The 21,839-nt window shown below is 41.2% G+C and overlaps 2 protein-coding genes across 7 annotated transcripts in view; one reads left to right on the top strand and one right to left on the bottom strand.

Annotated features, from left to right (window-relative positions):
• The window catches only part of FEM1C (fem-1 homolog C), a 103,983-nt gene extending 91,779 nt beyond the window's left edge, over positions 1–12,204 (bottom strand). For 4 of the 6 annotated variants that reach the window (XR_012125289.1, XR_012125290.1, XM_073222062.1 and 1 more), the window contains exons 1-2: positions 11,828–11,979; positions 10,283–11,014 (exon numbers count right to left, since the gene is read on the bottom strand). Coding sequence is in view for 4 of the 6 variants with exons in the window: in XM_073222062.1 (XP_073078163.1) it covers positions 10,283–10,826 (544 nt within the window). In the remaining 2 variants the exon portion in view is untranslated. The other 2 variants (XM_037020054.2, XM_037020055.2) reach the window with 2 other exon arrangements.
• Positions 10,945–21,839, top strand: part of LOC118972704 (uncharacterized) — a 95,320-nt gene continuing 84,425 nt past the window's right edge. The window contains exons 1-2 of the mRNA XM_073221481.1: positions 10,945–10,965; positions 11,641–12,068. Of these exons, the coding sequence (XP_073077582.1) occupies positions 10,945–10,965; positions 11,641–12,068 (449 nt within the window). The remainder of the gene's footprint in view (positions 10,966–11,640; positions 12,069–21,839) is intronic.

The following is a 21,839-nucleotide window of genomic DNA, read 5'->3' as shown; positions in this document are numbered from 1 at the left end:
AAAAAAAGCATAATTTTAAGTGAGCTGTAATTCTTGTGCCATGTCTTCAAGCTCCTTACATACTATATTTTGATAAAGTTGTAACCAGTGCATATACAACTGTTTCCTGCTTTTAGAACTCCTACATCTTTGTCATTTTGTCATGTTAGATCACTACACAGTCTACGTGAGCAATACAGTTACTGCAGAATCAATCCTAATGGCTTTTAGACGAAAGTTTAAGGGGGCATGTCACAATTTATATAAACACTTTCCTGTTGATGGACATCTGTACTGCTACAGAATTTTCACTATAAAATTAAACCCAAAAAAACCTCTAAGCACAGATAACAGACCAGTGGTTGCCAAGGGCTGGGTGATGAGAGAGGAGGGGCTGATGGCAGAAGGGCATGAAGGAACTTTCTGTTCTATCTTTACCGCAGCGACGGTTAAATTATAGTTTGTCATAATCTAAAAACTACACTTCAATAAACAAATGACAGAAAAATTAATGGCTACCTTAAAACAGAATCACAAATGTGTGATAGCTTTATAAACATCTTTAATTCATTTCTAAAATAATTATTAAATCTTTTAAAAGTTCCACTTTCATAGTATTTTTTCTAATCCTGGAATTATTTCTGAATTAGTTTATATTACCTCTATACTTAGGTATACAGAACATTTCCCCATGTCTATTTATAAACTTTATTTTCTTTTATGACATGTCAATTTATGTTCTAGTTTCTGGGATTAGTCTGACTTTATATAAGTACTTTATAAAATGATAACTGGTTGTCTGTTATGTTTATTGCATATATTTTGCATCATCAGTTCTTGTCAATCAAGAGTGTTAAGTTATGCTGTAAGTATTAAATGTATTAAATGCAAGTTCTTGTGAAAAAATATAACCAGCTGAATTAAAAAATCAAGTTATTATGTACTTACAACTAGTCTGGGCTAAGTTAAAGGCCAGAGACCAATAAAAGTATGCTTAATTTTTGTGAGTTAACTTCACTGATTTAAACTTTTGGTGCCTAACAATATATGCCAAGTACTATTGAAGATTCAACACAGTCATTTTCTCTGGGTTACATACCTCTTTAAAAATGTTCCCATAATCTCTGCCTGTAATATCACTACTGTACCCTCATAGAGACAAAGGCAATGAAAAAAGAGAACACAACATTCAAAAATAAAAACTACCAGGCATCTTAAATGATGTTAAAGCTATTAAACATTTTAATTTAATGAATTTACCTTTAACTAAAGAAAAAAAGATGAACACTGTATCACATAATTCTCAATGCCTGATCAAGGCAAAGTTCACTTAAGGAAAAAAACTAATTTCTGGCACTGAATTCATAATCAAAATTTTTTAGGATTTCTCAAAAGACATGCTTGTTAAACGGACATTTCTTAAAAATCAAGCTAGTGGTACATTTACTTCTGCAGAAAGGTAAAACAGTATGACACAAAGACATTAATCTTCAACTATGTAATTTAACACAGAAATAGTGCTAAGAAAATTTGGAAGAATAAAAAGTAGCCATATTTATATTCATGGATATTAAGGGAAGGAAATTGTGGGCACACCCACTTATTATAAGTATTCCTTAATTAGACATACCTGAAATGCCAATCTTAGTTGCTCTTAATTTTTAAAGAGACCTGTAATCCTTTGATTACAGACACATAACAGATAGGAATTCATGTTCAACTCTGAAAGTGTAGGTGCCTACCCATGGGGTCAACATTTTTCTAAAATAAGTAGTCCAAAAACATACTAGTGCTTTGAGTAAGAGCTAGTTTCAGCCCTAAGAGTTCCCCAACTCCAAACCAGATGTTTTCAAATTGACTAAATGATATATAATTGATTATTTACAAGTGAGTGTTACCAATTAACCACTTAAATCATACAAGAACTTCAACACAGAACTTACAAATATTTCACTTTGGGTAAGACTACTTAGACTTACCAGATCAGAATTAAGTCAGTTACTAAACCACTGCTGAGCAGTAAACAGAATTAATTTGCCTTTTTAGTGAAATAAAAATATTCTTATTATTCAGCCATAAAAAGAAAACAAATCCTACCACTTGTAACAACATGGATGGAGCTAGAGGGTATTATGCTCAGTGGAATAAGCCAGGCAGAGAAAGACAAGTACCAAATGATTTCACTCATATGTGGAGTATAAGAACAAAGAAAAACTGAAGGAACAAAACAGCAGCAGAATCACAGAACCAAAGAATGGACTAATGGTTACCAAAGGGAAAGGGACTGGGCAGGAGGGGTGGGAAGGGAGGGATAAGGGCAGGGAAAAAGAAAGGGGGCCTTACGATAAGCATGTATAATGTGGGGGGGGGGGCATAGGGAGGGATGTGCAACATAGAGAAGACAAGTAGTGATTCTACAGCATCTTACTACGCTGATGGACAGTGACTGTAATGGGGTTTGGGGGGGGGGACTTGGTGAGGGGGGAGTCTAGTAACCATAATGTTCTTCATATAATTGTAGATTAATGATAATAAATGAATAAAAAATAAAAATATTCTTATAAAGGCTGTAAAATATTTAACCAACACACAATTTAAATTGCTTTTTCTGGCAATATCAGTTGAACACATTCTGCTGTTTATGACATCCTCATATAGTTCAACCTTTGTATGTGTTTCTTTTAGTATAGTCAGATAAAATTGTGCTTCTCACACTTTAATATTCAAAACCACCAAAGGATCAGGGTAAAATGCAGATTCTGACTTTAGGGTGGGTCCAAGTGATACCTACATTGCTGGTCTTCTAAACCGCAAGGAAATAGAGGAGGAAACTCATTTTAGTAAGTATAAAATATAGGTATTTGCCATATAGCTAACATAGCTAATGACTCTATCAAGTCAGTCATATGAATTTAAAGGGAGGATTAAGTTTCAGTCCTGTTTTACACCATGCAGAAATGAAACTTCACCATTCTTCTTTAAACACTGTATGCCACAGCAGGAGCAGGGTGTGTTTTGCAACTGGATTAACACAGTCTGATACACAGAAAAGCTCCTATTTAGGTAGTAAAGGATCTCAGTAAACCCTGCAGTCTCTTCTTAACAATTTTCTTGTTTAAATTAAATCAAAGTGATCAACAGTCAGTCAAATTTTTAAAAAACTGATTTGTAAAATAAAATCCAAATTGCTGTAAACAATACCATCAAGAGAGTGAAAAAACAATCCACAGAAGGGAGAAAACACTGGCAAATCATATACCTGTTAAAGGACTTGCATTCAAAATATAGAAATTATTCTTACAACTCAGTAATAAAGAAAATACATAACCCAATTTAAAAACGTGCAAAGGATATGAAGACACTTCTCCAAAGAAGATAAACAAATGGCCAACAAGCACAAGAAAGGATGCTCAACATCATGCACCACCGCAAAATTAAAATTAAAACCACAATGAGATACCACTTCACACCCATTAATATGGCTGTCTTCAAAAAGAAAGGTAGTAACAAATGCTGGTGAGGGTGTAGAGAAACTGAAACTCTTCTACGTTGTTAACAGGAATGTAAGATGGTGGGGAGAAATCAAAACATGCATCCATAGAAGAACTTGTACAAAAATATTCATAGCAGCATTATTCCTAACAGCCAAAAAGAAACAACCCAAATGCCCATCAACTAATGAATGGATAAATGTGGTATATCTATACAATGAATTATTCAACTCTATGTTAAGTGAAAGAAGCAAGTCACAAGAGACCATATGTTACGGTTCCACTTACTGAAATGTTCAGAACAGGCAAACTTAAACATAGAAAGATTGGCAGTTGCCTAAGACTAGTGCACTGTGGGGGTGAGCAGGAGGTGATGGAAGCGACAATCACTGGGTATGGTGTTTGGGGGCGAAGAGGGTGGTGATGAAAAGGGGAATGTGGTGGCAAGTGCACAACTCTATGAACATATGAAAACTCATGGATTTGTACATTTTAAATGGGTGAATTGTACATGACTTATGTCTACGGCTGCTTAAGTGCTTGTGTTTTTGATAAAAGCATTAAGTTTCGACAGATAGAAGCAGCAACTAAAGGGCCTTTTATTGTCTGGAAAGGCATAAAATCAATTCTCTCCTCTTCACCTCTGGTGCTTGGCATCAATTCTTCTTCAACTTTGTAGCTGAGACTAGGCTGAATCTGTAAGAGGTCTACTTGTAAAGGCAGGGAGGAGGTATGTGGTTCAACTACTTAACAATGCTGATTCCAAGTACCTCATTCCTGTAATAACGAATCGATATATGTTAAGCTAGAAGGTGACAGGTGAGAAGGGGTAGAGAAAAACACTTTAGGTATCAGAAGAGAGCTAAAAGGTTCTCTGCTTAGAATGTTTCCCTTCCTCATGTACATTCTCACACCAGAGATAATCCAGGACATGAGCCAGGAGCACTGAGAAGTTTAACAGTGCAGGTCCTTGAGCTCAAAGTTAAACAGACTAGTAAAGAACTGAATCCAGAGGGAAGATGCACTCAAAGACTCAAGGCGGATGAGAAATTGTCTTTGAAATGGGTCTTGATATTGAGCAGAATGGTCAAAGCTAAGAGCACCTGAGCTATGGGATCAGGACTAAAACCAACTAATATTAATGTAATTTGAGGAAAATTATACAATGTCAGTTGATGAAAACATCAACATTACAATTCAGACTTTATTAAAATTCCCTTTCCTGGCCACTCTAGCTCAGACTCTCTACTCAACTACAGCTCTTCCCAAAGGGAAGGAAAAAAGAGGAAGGGAAATAAATGCTTTAAGTCAGAATTGCATCCACATGATGTCTACCTGCCCCCCTCCCACATCTTCCACCTCACATTCCAGATGTCTCAACAAAATAAATCTCTAGAATGCCAAGACTTCCTGAATCTTGTTTTAAACAAAACAAATTTAATTAGTCACTCTAGGGAAATCTGATTAAGATGAACTCAGTTGAGGGAGCCACATGTACTTACCCTCTGCCCTAAATTCCTCTTGCAGCCAATGACCAGGAAACAACAGTAGTATTCAGGATCTACTCATTTTCACTTCAGTTCACTTATGTGAGAATTCAATGTTCCAAATCCAATCTCCAGGGATAGAGAAACACAATAGATATTTCCCCCTGTACCAAACTTACACCTTATCTACAGCTTAGCTTCAACTAGGATACCCAGTTTCCCTGAGGATAGAGAAGTGTGCCACGGCATACAGGAGGGGAAAGAATGAACATGGAGTAACTTGCAGGAGCAACTTGATACTTTGGGATTAAAAAATCAATGAATTCAACTAGTAAGTTATCTAAGCATTATTATTAAACCAAAATACATACAGATGTTACAGAATAGAATGAAATCTAAGTCTCTTTTACTCTTCCCTGTAAGCATGTGTTAACAGCTGAGAAGAGTTTGAGTCAAGAAGGAAAGGTGACCTTCAGCCTCCAGTCCTCTGGGATTGTAGTACAGTGGAAGAACCTATCTAAAAGCAAGTCATTACCTCTGTCCAATACCAACAACTGTTTATTTACAAGAGAGATTTTTCTTATTTGAAATTCCTTTGCATGCAGTGGGTAAAAAAAGAAAAGGATTTCTTTCTTTTCTTGGTGTCATCTTGACTGAAATACATCTATACCCTAAAATGCCTATATTATGAGAGAGAAATGATATAATGCCTGGGGGTTGCTTTAAACTACAACAGAAAACAAAAGGAAAGGAGGGAGAAATGTATTTTTAAAAACTGGCAAATGTGGATAACAAGAAGCAAAGTGAATAATACATAGTGGTATTCCCTCACCACTAACATATAAATTAGAATATTTCCATACTAAAAAGGCAAATAAATTACATGAACCAGGTCTCTCTCGAACCCTTTTAAAGCTAGTTATGCTAATCATGAGCCTACATGGATTTCTCCCTTTTCTAAGCCTCTACATAGTTCTATCTGCATCACTGATTTTTCACAAGTACTGCCTCAATGTCTTACTTCAAGCCTTTATGTGTATATTTACTTCCATACTGAAATGGCTACAAAATACAGATCTTGCCATCAAGAAGCTTATAACCTGTTCTCTCAAACCCAAAACATTTATTCAACAAGCTCATTTACCAAACATCCAGTATGGGCCAGATACTCTCTAATGCACAGATAAAAACAACAGTCTGTAGCCTCAAAGAGCTCAAAGTGTAACAACAGTATTAGAATATAGTTACATGGGTTTCTCTAAGAAAAAATCCCTTATTCTTCTACTGAAGACTTTCACTGGCTTACTACTGCATAAAGAATAAAATCAAATTCCTTTGCCTTGGAATCAATGTCCCTTATAATCCAGCCTTGAGAGCCCTTTGGTCCACAGATGTCTACCTCCCAATTCTGGGACCCTCCAAGCACATTTCTTAATGTGCCCTCCCTGGTGCCATTTACTGAGCCTTAAAAACCGTATCAAATTCCTTCTGCAGATGTGAACCCCAACATTCCTTTCCAAGGCCCAGTTCAACTTCTCCACACAGCCTTTCTAGTCAGTACACTCTTAAAATCCTACAGCATAGGTCTTATACCATATTCCTTTAGCAGTTAACAAATGTGACATACTGGATCTTTTCATAGCCTCCACAACATCCAAAGCAATCCCCTGCCTACAGAAAATGCACAGTTCTCTTGCCAATTCACTTAACCACCCTGGGTATCTAAAATGACCCATGCATGAGGAGAGTGTGTTGTCTAGGGCCTGTCTCCCCAATCCCAACTCAGAGAGCTGCTCACTGATCTATAGGTCTTAATCACTCAGTTTCAGCTGCTCAATTCCCAGTCGAACTTGGGTGTAACAGCAGAACTGAAGGGTTTAAGGAAATTAATCAAAGATCTGAAAAGTCCTATTCTGAGTCAAAAGAATCCATCCACCCTAGCTTCTGCCAAAGGTAACTATAGCTGTGAAATGCTGAGATCAATGGGATAGCTCTGAGGTGGGCCTGTCTAATCACTTTTGATTTGTATAAAAAGCAACCAACTCTCTCCTGTCTCAAAAATCAACTGGAGAAGTATTACTAAATATCTGTTTTTCTCCCCTTTCTGAACGCCATGGGAAAAGAAAGAACCCATCGGCCCCCCCAGGAATGATTCAGTTGGGGATACCGTATTTCCAAATAACTAACAGAAGAAAGCACTACTGTTGCACCTACCATATTGTGATTTAAGTAGCTGCTCTCAAGGAACCTGTCTCTCCAATAAACCATGAGCTCCTCAAGAGCAAGGAATCAAGGACTGGACATCTTATCTTACTCATCTCTGTATATCCTAAGTCTAAGAGCCTGGCACTCTGAGAAACTCAATAAATGCTCTCTCAATTAATAAATGAATTCTGCCTTAGGTTAAAACATGTTCAAAATGCCAACAGCCTGTTAAAAAGTAATGGAAAGAGGCTTAGTAATATATTCAAATGCCAACTGCCTGTTAAAAAGTAATGGAATATAGACATCACATGCATTTTATATTTAAATAGACCAAGTATAATCTATTGCCATTTTCTTCCTTCAACAGCTGACTTATAAAATTTCCTAAAAAATCATTTTACCCCTAGTCATTAACAGTATTTTCCACTTTTTGGATGGGGGTAAAAATGTGGGGAAAAATCTTCCTTGATGCTCTACCAGATCCTTCACCTGTGTTACTGCCTCAGTTTCAAAAGGTTCCTGCTTTTTTATTACTCCTTAACCCATAAAAAAATCTGAAGAGTCAATGAGGGAGTAATTACCAAAGAATATAAGCTTCAGGGTAGGAGTGGGGGAGGGAGCATTTGTACTTCAGTATTCATTAAGATTCTCAGTCGAAATGAGTAGACACCAAGAAAAGGCAAAAGTACCACAAGTGATAGTACATAAGTGATATTTTATATCAGCATGACTATGAGATACTGATTTTGGAGGAAAAAATGACACTAGAATTGGCAGACCATCTGCTTAAAAGAGGCAGTGTACACATCCTCAGACACAAGGCTACACAATGATGGTGCTAAAAGGAAGACTCTTCTGAAAGAGCAAAGGTAATCTAGTTAAATACTGCTCACAATTTACCTATTTATAGTTTAATTCTCTCACACATTGTACTTCTAGAAGAAGCATATAAAGCAGCTTTGAGAAACATAATGAAATAGTACTAGTACTCACTTCTCCAATGACCTGAGTTTAAAACATACTCCAATTTAACTTAAATGAGTTTATCAACAATCTGTACATAATGAGGCTGATGAATATAAAGTGCAAAACAAACAAAAAAATCCAACAAGCCTAAACAAGCCACCACACCTTTTAATCCTTTCTCTTCCAGTAATGATTTCAAAGCCCTGCCAATATTAACATGGTCACTGCAGCAGTAATTTGTTCTCTTAAAACAAGCATTCTTTAAAAAAACCATGCTAAAAAAAGAAAAAGTAAGTCATGCTGTCCTTTGAACTAACAACCTACAGAAAAGATAATCGGAAACAAATGAAAATGCTTGTAAGGAATAATGTTTACAGAAACACATTTTATCACACTGAAAAGCCAGAAGCAACAAAAATTCCATTAGAAGAGTATGCAGGTATTGAAATGAGAGAGCTATAATTAATGACATTAAACATAACATTTCTTAAGTTAAAAATACAGAACATAAAATAAAATTGCATATACATATATTTATATGTAAAATTCCAGAAATATGTTTAGAAAGATTATTCTATCAGTGTGGGGAATTTTGTGAGACTTCTGTATTTTCCTCTGAAAAACAATTTACAGAAAATAACACTGACCCCGTTTTATTTTTATAACAAACCTTTTTTTTTTAAAGGCCATACTAACTTCAATAGTATGTCCAGTTACTAGATAGTGCCCCGTGATTGTGTGGTTTCGCCTGTCTGAAAGGCAATCAGGCACTACCACAATGATAAATGCATTCACTTTGATTCAGCAATTCCGCTTACACATATTTATAATACAGCTATGCCCATACAAGTGTGCAAAGCTACACTTCTGTTCAAGAATATTCACAGCAGCATTGTTCATCCTGGACGTGCCCTAACTATTCAGCAATAGGGACTAAATAATGTACATTCGTACAATGAAATATTGTGTAGCCACAAACAGAATGGGGAGGCTCTGTGTGTTGGGAGTTGAATCAGACATCCAGGAAAAACATTAAAAAAAAAAGAACAGTAGATATCAACTAACAGAGGGAAAAGAGGGAGAGATATATAAACAAGTAAACTCGGACTTACATAGACTACCTCTAGGACACAAATCTGTAAAACAGTGGTTGCCATGGGTTGGAGGTCTGGAAGTCAGGGGTGCTAAGACTTCTTTTTTATTGTGACCACTGTAAACCAATTTGTATTGTCTGAATTTTTCTACCATATATGTATGCTACTTTTAAGATTTAAGATAGGGCAGTGAATTACTTGGCTGTTGTATATTTAAGGAATATAAGGTTTTCAACTACCCAAATTATGTTAATAAAAAGTTGTTTTTATGGTTGAAGAACATTCTAAAGTATCATTTGCTGCTTTAAATTTATGACAATTGCTGGAAATTATACACAATTGTCAACCTGAGCTCTTCTGGACAAAGGTACATACACTGTTGCTAGTCAACAAAACCACATCTGTTTGACCTAGTCCTTGCTGTGCCTCAGTACAGCAGCAGTTTTAAAAATGTCTTCTCACGCTGTATTTAACTCATGCTCTATTTAAAAGGATTTTCCATTGGTCAAAAAATAAACAGGGTATAAGGGAACAGGTTTTCTCCTTTTCCATTGATATTAACCCTTCCAGGTCAGTTTGGCCCAGTCTTCCCTGACAGAATAACAAATGAAATGCCTACGTAAGACAAACAAGACAATGACTGACTAAATATAGTAGTTTCTACTCCAAGGGTGTTCTAAAAAAATTAGAGCTAAGAAAAATCATCACTTTCAAGTATATTCTCAACTAGATTAAAAACAAACCTGAAGGCTCAGATCAACTGCCACTACATGCTCTGTAACTTTGAGAAACCCCCTTCCCAGGAATTAGAAGTCATCCAAGTTAAGAGAGAGAAAATTCTTCTTAACACAGCGACAGAGGTCTTTTCATCACACTTGTTCAGTGTATTATTAAATAGCAGAGAAACAGCCAACCAGCTTATACTGGAAGGAATGCCTAATGGGAACAGTTCTGTCAGTGTTGGCTTACTCAACACCACTGCTTATAATTATGTATCACACTTCCTGAAAAGAAATGGTAAACACTTAAAAAATAAAAATGAAGAAGTTGAACTACTCACCTTTAACACTTTTTCTATTAACATCTGCCCCCTTTTCCAGTAAATATTGAGCAATTTCTTTGTGTCCTTTGTAACAAGAAATCATCAAGCAGGTGTGCCCATGCCGATTTGACACTTCCAAATCAGCTTTGTGTTCTACAAGGTACTTGACTATTTCCAAATGGCCATCGAAACAAGCAGCTCGAAGAGGAGTTGAATTGGTTAAAGTCGTGTTGTTGACAGATGCTCCGTGATTTAACAAAGACTGAACCACCTTCAGATGTCCCGCTGCAGAAGCGGCCCACAACGGGGGCGCCCCCTCAATGGTTTCGCCATCAAAATTGACCGAGCCCCCGACTTCTATGGAGGCACTGCACTGCTCTAGGAGGAATTCCACCATGTCAAGGTGCCCATACCTGGCGGCCATCAGGAGTGGCGTGGCCCCATTTGTTTTTTCAGAGATCAAGGAGGAAACCTCCTCTTTGGATTTGCTTGCCAACAATTTGGTGAGAAGCCGGAGCTTGCCATCTCGAGCTGCGTTAAATACTGCGGTCTTTAGATCCATTTATGTCCAGTTGAGAGGCTGTGCTTTTTATCCTTCGAAGCAAAGCTCCAGCTTAACTCTATCGACACCGGCAAGAGATACAGGAACCAAAGTTCAATGTTAATCTCTGAACCCCAGAATGGATATAAAACCACGGAGAGTATGTTCTGTCCTACTGCCTTCCAACGTCTGATAACCAGGCCACCAAACTAGGGAAAGAAAAAAAAAAGTAGCAGTTTTGAATTTTCCGTAGGAAAAGGCAAAAACAGCTATTTAGGTTTTCTTACGTTTCCACCCTTATGGAAAGCCATACTTTAGGGACTACTCCCTACTACCCCCCAAAAAAACACCAAGGTGGTAAAAAGTACACACTGAGACCCAAACGATTTTTGGGAGGCAGACTTTTCTCTATATACGGTAAATTTAAACGCTTCAGGCAACCGGTTCTCTGGGCTCCTAACTAGCCAAGCTTTGTTCCAGTTTTGTTTTGCACACGCCACGGAAAAGTACAACCGAAAGGGGCAGGAGACGCGGGTTCAGAAATGTTTCTCACATCTGCAGAGAAGAGCGGGCCAAGGGCGCGAGGCTGAAGGCCTCATTGTGGCCAGGATGAGTTTCAAGAGGAACAAAAAGGACGGACACCACAAACCGCGGGCAGCTAACGCCAAAACCCTCACCCGAAGGGCTCTTTCCTTTAAAACTACTACTCGACGCTCTCAGGAAATCCGCTGCCTTTGAGCTAACTTCACCGGCACTCGGTTGATGCGTCCCCGGGGGATCCGCAGGCTCCCCAACCGCGGTCGCCGCACATAACCTTCACCTCCACCTCCTCCAGACACGGGCAGCCCTCCCCCGGCGCCTCGATCGACGACGACCCCTCCCGGCCCGCAGCCCAGCCTGCGGCCTCGACCCGCCGCCCGCCATCCGCAGCCGGGAGCGCCCTCCTTCCCCTTCCCGCCCGGGCCTCCCCGCGGGCGCCTCGGGCTGCGGCCCGGGGCTCGGCAGGCCGCCGCCGCCACTACCTGCCCGGGGACGAGTCTCCCCGCTCCGTCGCTGGCCGCTCAGGCTCGGGCCGCCCCCTTCAGACGGCCACCGTCGCCCCCGCCGCCGTCCAAGCCGCCCTGCTCCGCCGGCAGCCGCGCAGCTCCTCCATGCCCCGCGCCCCACAGGAATGAATCCGGCCGCGCCGTTCGCCCCGCCCCGCCACGCCGAGCTTCCTCCCGCCCTCCCAGAGTGCGCGAACCACAACGGCTGCGGCGGATGGTGAGTTGGGCTGCGGCCGGGGTCCGGACAAACCTAAGTTCGGCTTCCCATTACTGACGTGGCAGCCGCGCCTCAGGGCCGAGAGAGGCCGACAGCGTAGGGGGGTGGCGGTTAGCAGGGGCGGGGCCGAGAGTCCGGCTGAGGGCGCGCTTGCGTGCAGCACGCTGGGGGCCGGCGCCGCGAGGGGGCGGGGCCGCGCAGGGCCGCGGCGGCGGAGGTGGGTGGGGGAGCTGTGGGCGGGTCCCGGGCGGGTCCCGCCGGCCGGTGGGGGCACAAGCTTCCTGGCAGCGTGCGTCGCACCTCCAGAGTCCCCCGATGGGTGGTAACGGGTATTATTACTCTGTCACTCACTTAGGAGCTCTCCGGCTAGGATCCTCTCTCCTTCCTTTGGGCCCTGGATATACCGACTTAATTAGATCTCGACAAAACAAAACAAAAACACATTTGACAAAAAGATTCACTTTGGAGGCTGTCAGACATGACGTTTTTTACAAATGTGGACTCTAATAAATATGAAGCTAGGAGGAATGGTAAAACGTAAAAGCAGTAGAGATCAGTAAGGTCGAACTTCTGAACAGTAAAACCAGGACATGAAAGAAAACTAAAAAAAATTAATATGGTTAAGAATTGCCACTTCTACAGAGAAAATAAACTTCTGGAATTCCTGACGTTAAGACATGGAATGTATTCAACTAGGTGGAGGAGTATGTTCAGAGACTAACACCCATGGTGAATCACGGTAAGAAACTTTTTGAAAAACGGATCTTAACGTCTCCTGAACACTTTATTTTGGAGAATTTAAATAATACACACAGTTCGTTGGTACCAATGGGAGAAAGAAAATAATAGAGATAGACAGATTATCTGAACAACGCCCCCGCCCCGCCCTGCCACAGCATCATACATTTAATCATCATTATTTTAGAAATTATGCACTATTAGAGACATTTAAAAAAAAAACCAACTTCACTTTTGCATATCTACTTATAGTGTTGTCCAGAAGTTTATGTAGTTTTAATTATAATTTTTTTAATTATAATTTTTTCCTTTATGATACTCTAAAGATTTCTCATGTTTTCATAGTCTTGTAATCATTTTTAAGTGCCACATAATAGTTCCCTTAAGTAGTCAGTATACAGGCTCTACACCAGTACTCCAAAACTGAAGTTAAGGTTACTACAACTGACAAGAAAATACAGATGAACAGAATATAAAGGATGAGAGCAGCCATCTATAAAGATAAACCGACCAAAAGGACTGGCTGTTTTTTTTTTTATTAAGGTATGATTGATACACATTCTTATGAAGGTTTCACATGCAAAAACAATGTGGTTACTACATTTACCCATATTATCAAGTCCCCACCCATACCCCAATGCAGTCACTGGAGAACTGGCTGTTTTTTCTCTACTGTACAGGTCACAGTTCTCTGCTCCCAAGGTATAGATACCAGTGTGCAGTGTCCCCATCAAGGTCTAACCAGACCTGACCTGTTTCTCTTACCAAATTCAGTAAGATGTAAACATTTACATCAGTGGTCTTCAAACTAAGATCTGCATCCTCTAGGGGACTTTCAAGGGTAGGTGCACACTTCGATAGTTTTAAAGCCACCAGTTTCTGAGTCTTCAACTTGCATCTCTGTATTTCCTAAAACTGATTTGCTAGTGAAAGAATGCAGTCAAAGTGTCTCCCTGTTTCATTTCCCAGCTCTTTCACAATAGCCATGTATTTCCCAAATTGCAAAAAGAAAGATTTTAGAATCTTAAAATGGTGCACAGTTCCAGATCTAGAAACCTCAGGCAACTTTTGTCAGCTCTTCATCAATTTAAAATACTGTGCTGTATTGAGAAAGTGTATGGTTCTAAAGACTGGGTTAACAAATTCTTTTGCAAGTCAGATGATTTCCAAATAACTGCTTTCAACAAAGGATGACCTTAAGATCACAGAGTTTATACATCGGGAGGAATTCAAAGAATTGAGTGACGTTGGTATGACCAAACTCCATCTACTTAGTCATGTAAAAACATTTTCTTAGAATTCATAAAAATGAAAAATTGAGAAAATGGTGATGTTAAACTATGTCTCACTATTGTAAGAAGTATTATCTAACAACAAATGCATGCACTAATTGTAAAAAATTACCTATATTTAATCATTAAAACATGTAATATATTTTGTGTCATTTTGAATACTTGGTTATTACTAATAAATATTATGTTTCAGTCTAGAAGAAAGTTTCAGCACTTACAATCTTTCATAAAAAATTGAAAATCTTTTTAAATGTAAAAATATTTTTTCATTGCAGAGAAATATAATTGGGTGATCAACAAAACATATTCAAACATAAAAATACATTAAATTAGGATGTTGTCCTAAGGGATAGGGATGTGGAATGGAGTTATAAGTATGAACAGAAAAATAAATTATGTAAAATAGACTGTAGGTAAAGAAGAATCTGTTCATGTATTTTTTAAATGGTTGAAAGTAGGCTTAATTGCTATGGTATTTAGATTTCATTGGATTCATTTTTAACGAGTGACTGTCCTATTTTAAAATGTCAGTGTCTGCAGCATGGAGGAAATTGCATCCTTTGCAATTGGTGAACTTACTATGAAAAATTTTGGATGTTAACCTAGACACATGCAAGAGGATAAATACTATTTCGTGTATGTGAGCAAAAATGTTTGAAGACCACTGATTTATTCATCAATTCCTATTGGAGGTCATCTCCATTTCTAAAGATTTTGGCACTGTGTTTCCCAATTTTTTATTTTTTTTATTTTTTGTTTTCTTAAATAGAAAAAAATTAAAATTCCTTTTACTTTTTTGCTGAAAGATCTTACACTGTGTTTCTAAACACCTGCCTCTTCCCTACCTTCTATGGATGGGAAGGAAAAGTTTTTTGTTTAGCTTAGTTGGTTTGGTCTGGTCACTAAGGTTTAATCTCGACTCTGGTTTAATCACCCATTACTGTTTCCCGAAAGCCTCAGGATGCTTTTGGGGGTGCGAAAAGAAGAACCACGGACTCAAGTTTGAGGAGTCTGCAGATGGTACAGGTGGGAACTAGAGGGCAGGACAAGAAGGGAGGGGCCAAAGGGAGCTCCCGAATGACACACCCTGGTACCGGCCCAGGGGGCAGCAGATAAAAAGAGGCATCACTGAAGGAGTCAAGGCAAATACCCAGTCAAGTGTGAGCGGAGCCTTGTGTTAACTGCAGGAGCGGCTCTGACTTCTTGGCCTTGCCTGAGACCCAAGGCTTTCCAAGTGCCCATGAGGGCACCTCCCTGCAAGGTTCCCCGGACACGAGACACCCAGAAGGGACTCTGCCACATACCTGGAAGGGTGATGGGGAAGAACTAGACTAGCAGAAATGGGGCATTTTTATTACTAAAACAACAAACATTTTGAAGTGTATGACCTGTTTTCATCTTTTTGCATATTGTGTTGGGATAAATTTCCAGGAGTTGGATTATGGAACATCTTCCTGGCTTCTCATACATATAGTCATACCACCTTCCCCAAGAGGCCAATCTGCTGCACTAGCAGCAAGGGCGTGTTCTCAATTCACCAAACCTGGTTCCCATGGGATATTACATTTTTTAAATTCTTGCTAGCTTGCTATGTGTCAAATGGTACATCAAAATTTTCCTGAACTTGCTTGACCACCCTTGTGATTTTTTGGTCCATATAATCTTCTGTAATTAGCAGGGAAGTCCTTCCAGTTTTCCTTCTGGGGATTTTCAAATGTTTAGTTCCTTCTTGCCTCTGCTAAAAGCAGAAACCTCAATGAAGGCCTGCTTGCACAGTTTTGATAAACTTTGTTAACTTGGTCTAATTTGGGGAAATGCCAGGATGAATGAAAAAATACCACGTGTTTTTAGAAACTAACTGGGCAACATTTTAATTTAGAAAAATATGAAAGGAACTTACTTAATGAATATAAAAGTTACACTGAAGTAGCATAGCAACATGTATGCTCCCCATGCTATTTAGAAATACCTTTCTTATGTAAGAAATCTATTTTATTAACACTGGTAATTTGTTTAGCCAAGGTGAAGTATTTTAATCGTGATAAACTCATTCATCATGTCAATAGTTTTTTAATCCTATTGGGTACTATGTTAGAGGCTCAATGACTGATCCCTCTTTCAAGGAATTCATGGTGTGTGGAAGAAATGCAGCTATAAACATATTAGAGTGAAATATGTATATAAGCACCTGTGAGAGTGCAAAGGATGGAGTTCCTAAATCTCCTGGGGCAAGACTGAGAAGTTGGTGATCTGAATCTTAAAGTTGGTTAATCTGAATCTTAAAGAATTAGTGGGAGTAGGCCAGCCAAGAGGCAGTGGGAGAGGGAGGGGGCCCTTTCTTTCTTCCCTACTCCCTTCCGCAATACAGGGTAGGACCCTAGGCCACCTAGTCTCCATCCCCTCCCTCAAAGTGCATCATAATTCACCATTTCCTGATTTGCAGTTCACCCAGAATTCACATTCTCTCAGTGCAGCCCCTGTCTTAGAGATGTTAAGAGTGCAGCCTGTGAAAGTAATCTACTTAAAGCAAGAATACATCCTTGGGGCACTAGTCTTTTAGAAAGGAAACGTGAGCTCAAATGAATCTTAAAATCCTAGAAGGACAGATCCTTCTCGCCGGGAGATTTCCAGGTTCTGCTGGTGTATGTTGGTCTAGCCTCTTTACTTCCCTGAACAATGCAAGTTGAGGTGGCAGCAACTGGGTCACTAAGTTCTGATCATTTTCTCTTGGCACAGTCTCCCTCTTTGGTAGGCATTATCATTTTACTCATCACATGATCACAAACTAGGAATCTTGTGTCATCGTAAAACTATCTGTTTCTTTCCTTTGTTATCTCATTCCCTGGAGTTGTCAGGGCCCTGACACTAGCTCTTTCGGAGTAACGGATGAGAAAGATTCTGGATATTCTCAGCCTCTACCCTTTGGAAGCCTGGCTCATATTGCAACCAAGCCCACCACATACTGTCCAGCAATTCTAGCAGAGAAGCCCAAGTTTGTTGGAGAGATGAGGACATAATTGGTAACTCAGAGGAGGAAATCTGTTCTAAGGACTTTTTAGAGCATAAGAGTCCCTTTGTATGGGACAGATAAAGGAGGCCAGGGTCACCCCAGATATGAGGCCACTGACAGCATCATGTTCCTGTCAGCAATCAAGAGCAGCCAGAAATGATCTCTACAGGCGGGTGACCTTTGAAGCAGCTTCAGTCTCAGTCCTTCCTGCTCTAACCTCTGCCCATGTCTCTGGCTGCCCACGCCTGTGCTTGTGGCTATCCAATCAACTAGGAATAGCTGCAACCTCACCAGTAATTCCTTGGCCTCAGCCTCAGTCTCCCTGATGAATCCAGCTGTGACATCTATCCATCTTTTCTCATTTTTATCAATTATTACACAGTCTGATGACCACATCTCTCCCAGACTCCTGAAAACTACATCTGGGCCATCATGAATGAGCTGAACGGGGGCAGATTTCATCCATTTTCCCCTAAGATGAAAAATCCATCTGTCTTTGCTGCACTGGAATGGGCCTTAACTTGTTGTTTCCTAGAATACAGCCCATAAATCTCAAGAATAAAAAACACATGTTTAAAGTGAAGGTTCCTGGGACACACTTTCAGAAATTCAGATTTGCTAATTCTGATGTGAAACACAGGCATCTGTCTTCTGAACAAATCCTAGAGAGGACACTCACGCCCACTATGTTGGAGAACTGTAGTCTTATAGGTCCTTATTCTCCAACTTCCTAAAGAGAGGTGAAGTCACAGGTGTGGGTCGTGGCCATGTTTTCTCCAGTTAGGTTAGTGTCTGCTCAGTAGGGCTTACTGGGCAGAAAACCCAAGGCTGCTACTGAGCTCTTCAGCCCAGGCCTGAAGATGTGACTTTATGGCTGATGGATTACCCCACCAAGTTGTGAAAATTGCTTATTGGGGAATTTGCCAATCTGTTTTACAGCCTTATGAGCTACACCCCTCACAAGAAACACTGGTGGTGAGTTCTCTGTCACAACCCAGACTGTCAGATAGGGTAAGTTCTTGTCACTTATGAACACATGGACCCTGCCTAAAGTCTTGGGAGCCACCCATTTTTGGAGAGGGGGAAGTCAGATTGCTTCTAATGCAGTAGCCATCTAGGTACCCTGCTGGCACCCCCACCTGGGTCTAGGCCACTCCTGCCCCTCTCCTAGCTCTGGATTCGATGCCTCAGACTCCTCTCCAAGGCCCCTGATGGCCAGGCTCCAAACACCCAAATGATCTTCCGACAGAGTCCAGGAAACGTGCTTGGCTTTTGTAGTCCCCGCTGCTCTGAGGTTTGCACATCCTCCCTCAGATCCCTCACACCCACCTGTACATCTACACACAGGAGCTCCCCGCCCCCTCCTTGGATGCTCAGCTTTAAGACCCTCTTCTGGGGTGAATCCCCATGAATGATTCTTACCCTGCTAAGGTGGCCACCCCAATTCCAGAGCTGCCTGCACACCTCCTGGGCTCTCAGCTCTGAGAACCTCATGCTGCCAGTCCTGCCAGTGGAATCCACTCTGTCCTAGTGTCGAATCCTGTAAGGTTACTCTGCTGTAGGATCAGCTCCACGTCATTCCCTATCCCTCTGACTTCCTGAGGGTCTCCTGCCTGTGTGCACTGACTCTGTGCCTCCCGCTCCATCTTTAGATCCTTCCTTGAGGTCCAGCCTGCTTTACTGCTGACCCTTCTCTGAAGAGGCCAGGGTCACTTTCCCTGGCCCCAGTCTCACTCGTTTATGGCTTCTTTCTCCTGCCACCAGCTGGCAGTGTCAGCATGTCTTGTGCCTACCCAGCCCTGAACTCAACCCTGTCACCTTGACTTTTTCTTGCTGAAGCCACCCATGAACACACCTTCAAACACCCAGTACTGCCGACTGGAAACCCCCTTTCCTGTGGTAGCCTCAACTGTGACAGAGGCTGCTGTATTTCTTGATAATAGTGACTCCTGTCTGGCTCTTCTGCTGACATTATTCTCTGCACCAAGTTCTTCAAAGCCCTTCCCATGCTGGCAGGCAGGTCTCATCCTAAGTCTCAGCCTCTCTCCTTGCCCCATATGGCCAGAGGAGCCCCCTATACTCATGGATTCCTAGTCAGAACTGGCTAGGGCCCTAGAGGACGCAATTCGGTTGCCCCAGGAGGACAACAGGACATGATCTTGCCCAGGCACACTGTATTCCTGGGCCTCATCACTGGGCACAGCACATAGCAGAAAATACGTGTTGAAGGAATGAGTAACTGTGCTTTTGCGGAGTGCTTGAGGAACCTCCTGAAGACTTACGTTAGCAGTAGATCTGTGTTATAGATGTGAGTTTCTCCCCTAGAGAACTATAGATCGAATCCTCAGGAGCAGGCTGACTGATGTGCCCCTAAAGCTGAGTACTGCTGTTCAGCCATCCTGTTTAGGCTCAGTAAAGTTTTCCATGATTTATTTTATTTTGGCTAAATCCATTTTCTATTTTATTTTCTTATTTTGCATGTTTCCCATGCCTTTTGGATAGGCACCCAATCCAAGAACACCAAAAACATCCCTCACCTTCTAAGTCTTTATTCAAAGTAACCCTCTGATTGGCCATTTGTGGAGAACAGGCATATTTTGTCCAGTCATTCATTCACTCAGTTACTCATTCCTTCAACACATATTTTCTGTTATGTGATGTACCCAGTGATGAGGCCCAGGAATACAGTGTGCCTGGGCAAGATCATGTCCTATTGTCCTCCTGGGGCAACTGAATTGCTTCCTCTAAGCTGCAGGTTGGGGTGGCAGAGGCAGTGATGATTAAGCAGAATTCCGCAGAGTTAAGTCAGAGTTTTCACAGATAACAAGGAAGTTCCAGGCAGAGCAAAAGACTCAGAGGCAAGACAGGGCCTGGCTGCTGGAGAACTGAGAGAAGTTCCGTACGTGCAGGAGACAACCTGCAATGGGGAAGTGGCAAGAAGTAAAGAAAAGAGTTTTGAAGGAGTCAGGTCATCACGTATCTTAAGAAGCCATGTAAAACAATTTGAGCTTGATGCCGTGGTCATACAACTTTCCTCAAGTCGAATCCAAACCTGAGCAAACAGAAGCCAGGTCTAGCTTCTGCTCCCCTAAAGGGTGCCAAATCACAAGCAAGTTCTGCTCTTACTGAGAGCAAGCTGGGCATGATGCTGAAAATTGTCTGGCTGAGTCACTGGTTCCTTAGCCAAAGGGCTGTCCTGAGTACAGGTCTCTTACCTAGATCTCAAGGTCTGCCTTCTGGATCAGTGAGTAAAAAAGCAATTTGTCTATGTTTCACCTCTGTGGGTAAAATTATAACATTTCCAGAGTACCTCCCTGGCTTTAGTGCATTTGCATATCCTCAGGGATGGAGAGAAGTTCATCTCCATGTCAATGGGTAATTACCTGGGCAACGGAGGGTGTGTCTGAATCTGAGAGTTTAAAGGGAGGGGCTGGCTTGCTTATTGGCTTGCTTTTTCAGGAGCAGAGGAGAGAGACCGCCCTGGACTGCAGTTTGTAAGCAATAAACGGGTTTTAAACTTTATTTCTCCCTTTGACTGATTTAAGTTTTTAGAGATATTTTGCCCCAGGATATCCTCTCCCCAGACTTAACAACCTCCCTCTCAGATAACAACAAAAACAAACAGCAGGCATGCACCCAAACCTTAATATAGTGTTTGTCTTGTAGGTTCTGGTGCTTGAATCCCACGTTTTCCCTTCCCAGAAGAGTCCTACCTGTTAAATTTCTGCCTTGTTTGATCTCAGAATAAACAGTAGTATCCAAGGTGTGTTTTTCTGGCAAACCATCAGCTGGATCCCTTAGTTGTAATAATGTAAATAATGTAACTCATCTCTGAGTCTCAGTCTGTTTCTATATCAGATACCAAGCAGGACATTGTACAGAAACACTCAGCCTCTGTCCTTGTTCCCAAAGCAAACCAGATACAGACAGGAAAAGCCAAATATCCTCAGTCTGCTCATCAGAGCAGCTGGAGCCCCTGCTCCAAGGAAAGGATGTGTGAGCTGAGACCTGAAGGAGGTGTGGAAGTTGTAGGCAGATAGAAAAAAAGGAGATGTTCCAGGCACATGGAATGTCTCATGCAATCCTGCGGTAGAAAGGGGGCAAAGCAATTCAGAGCTAGCATCTAAGGGCTCTCATGCTGATCAGAGATTTCTAATTTGTTCCTCAGTTTCCTTTGTTGCTAATTAGTACTCTAAGTTGCTGCTGCTGAAAATAATAGTATCATTTACATAGTGTTTGTATGTGTGATGGGCTGTGAAGAAAAGCTTTAGGATTGTTGCTTTATTGAATTCTCAAAACAAATGCTGTAAGTACTGTTACACAGATGGGGAAACCAAGTGGTTGGGAGGATGAAGTAACTTGAGCAAAATCAAATGGTCCGTCCATGGCAGGTGGAACTTGTATCCGTACACACTGGCTCCAGAATCCAAGCTCTTAGCCCTGTTTTATGCACTACATCCCCAGAGTTCCTTGCCTTCCAAGTTGCTTCTCTCCCTACCCACTAGGAGCCTAGGTCCTGGGACTGCTTACAGGTGGCTTTCTGAAGGACTCCTGCCTCTCTGGGACCTGTCCCACAGTCTGGAGCTGGCAGGCCTGCCCTCCACCACTGGGGAAACAGAATAGCCAGGCCCTCCACCTTGGTCCTGCTTGTTTATATCCTGAGCTGTTTCCCTTCATTGCTTCCCACCTGCCTTCTCACCATTCCTGTCTCCTAGGTGCCTGCTCCCTGGA

The sequence above is a fragment of the Manis javanica genome, chromosome 14 (assembly GCF_040802235.1).
Source record: "Manis javanica isolate MJ-LG chromosome 14, MJ_LKY, whole genome shotgun sequence".
NCBI lineage: Eukaryota > Metazoa > Chordata > Mammalia > Pholidota > Manidae > Manis > Manis javanica.
Note: the sequence above shows the minus strand (reverse complement) of the source record. Positions and strands in the feature narration are given on the sequence as shown.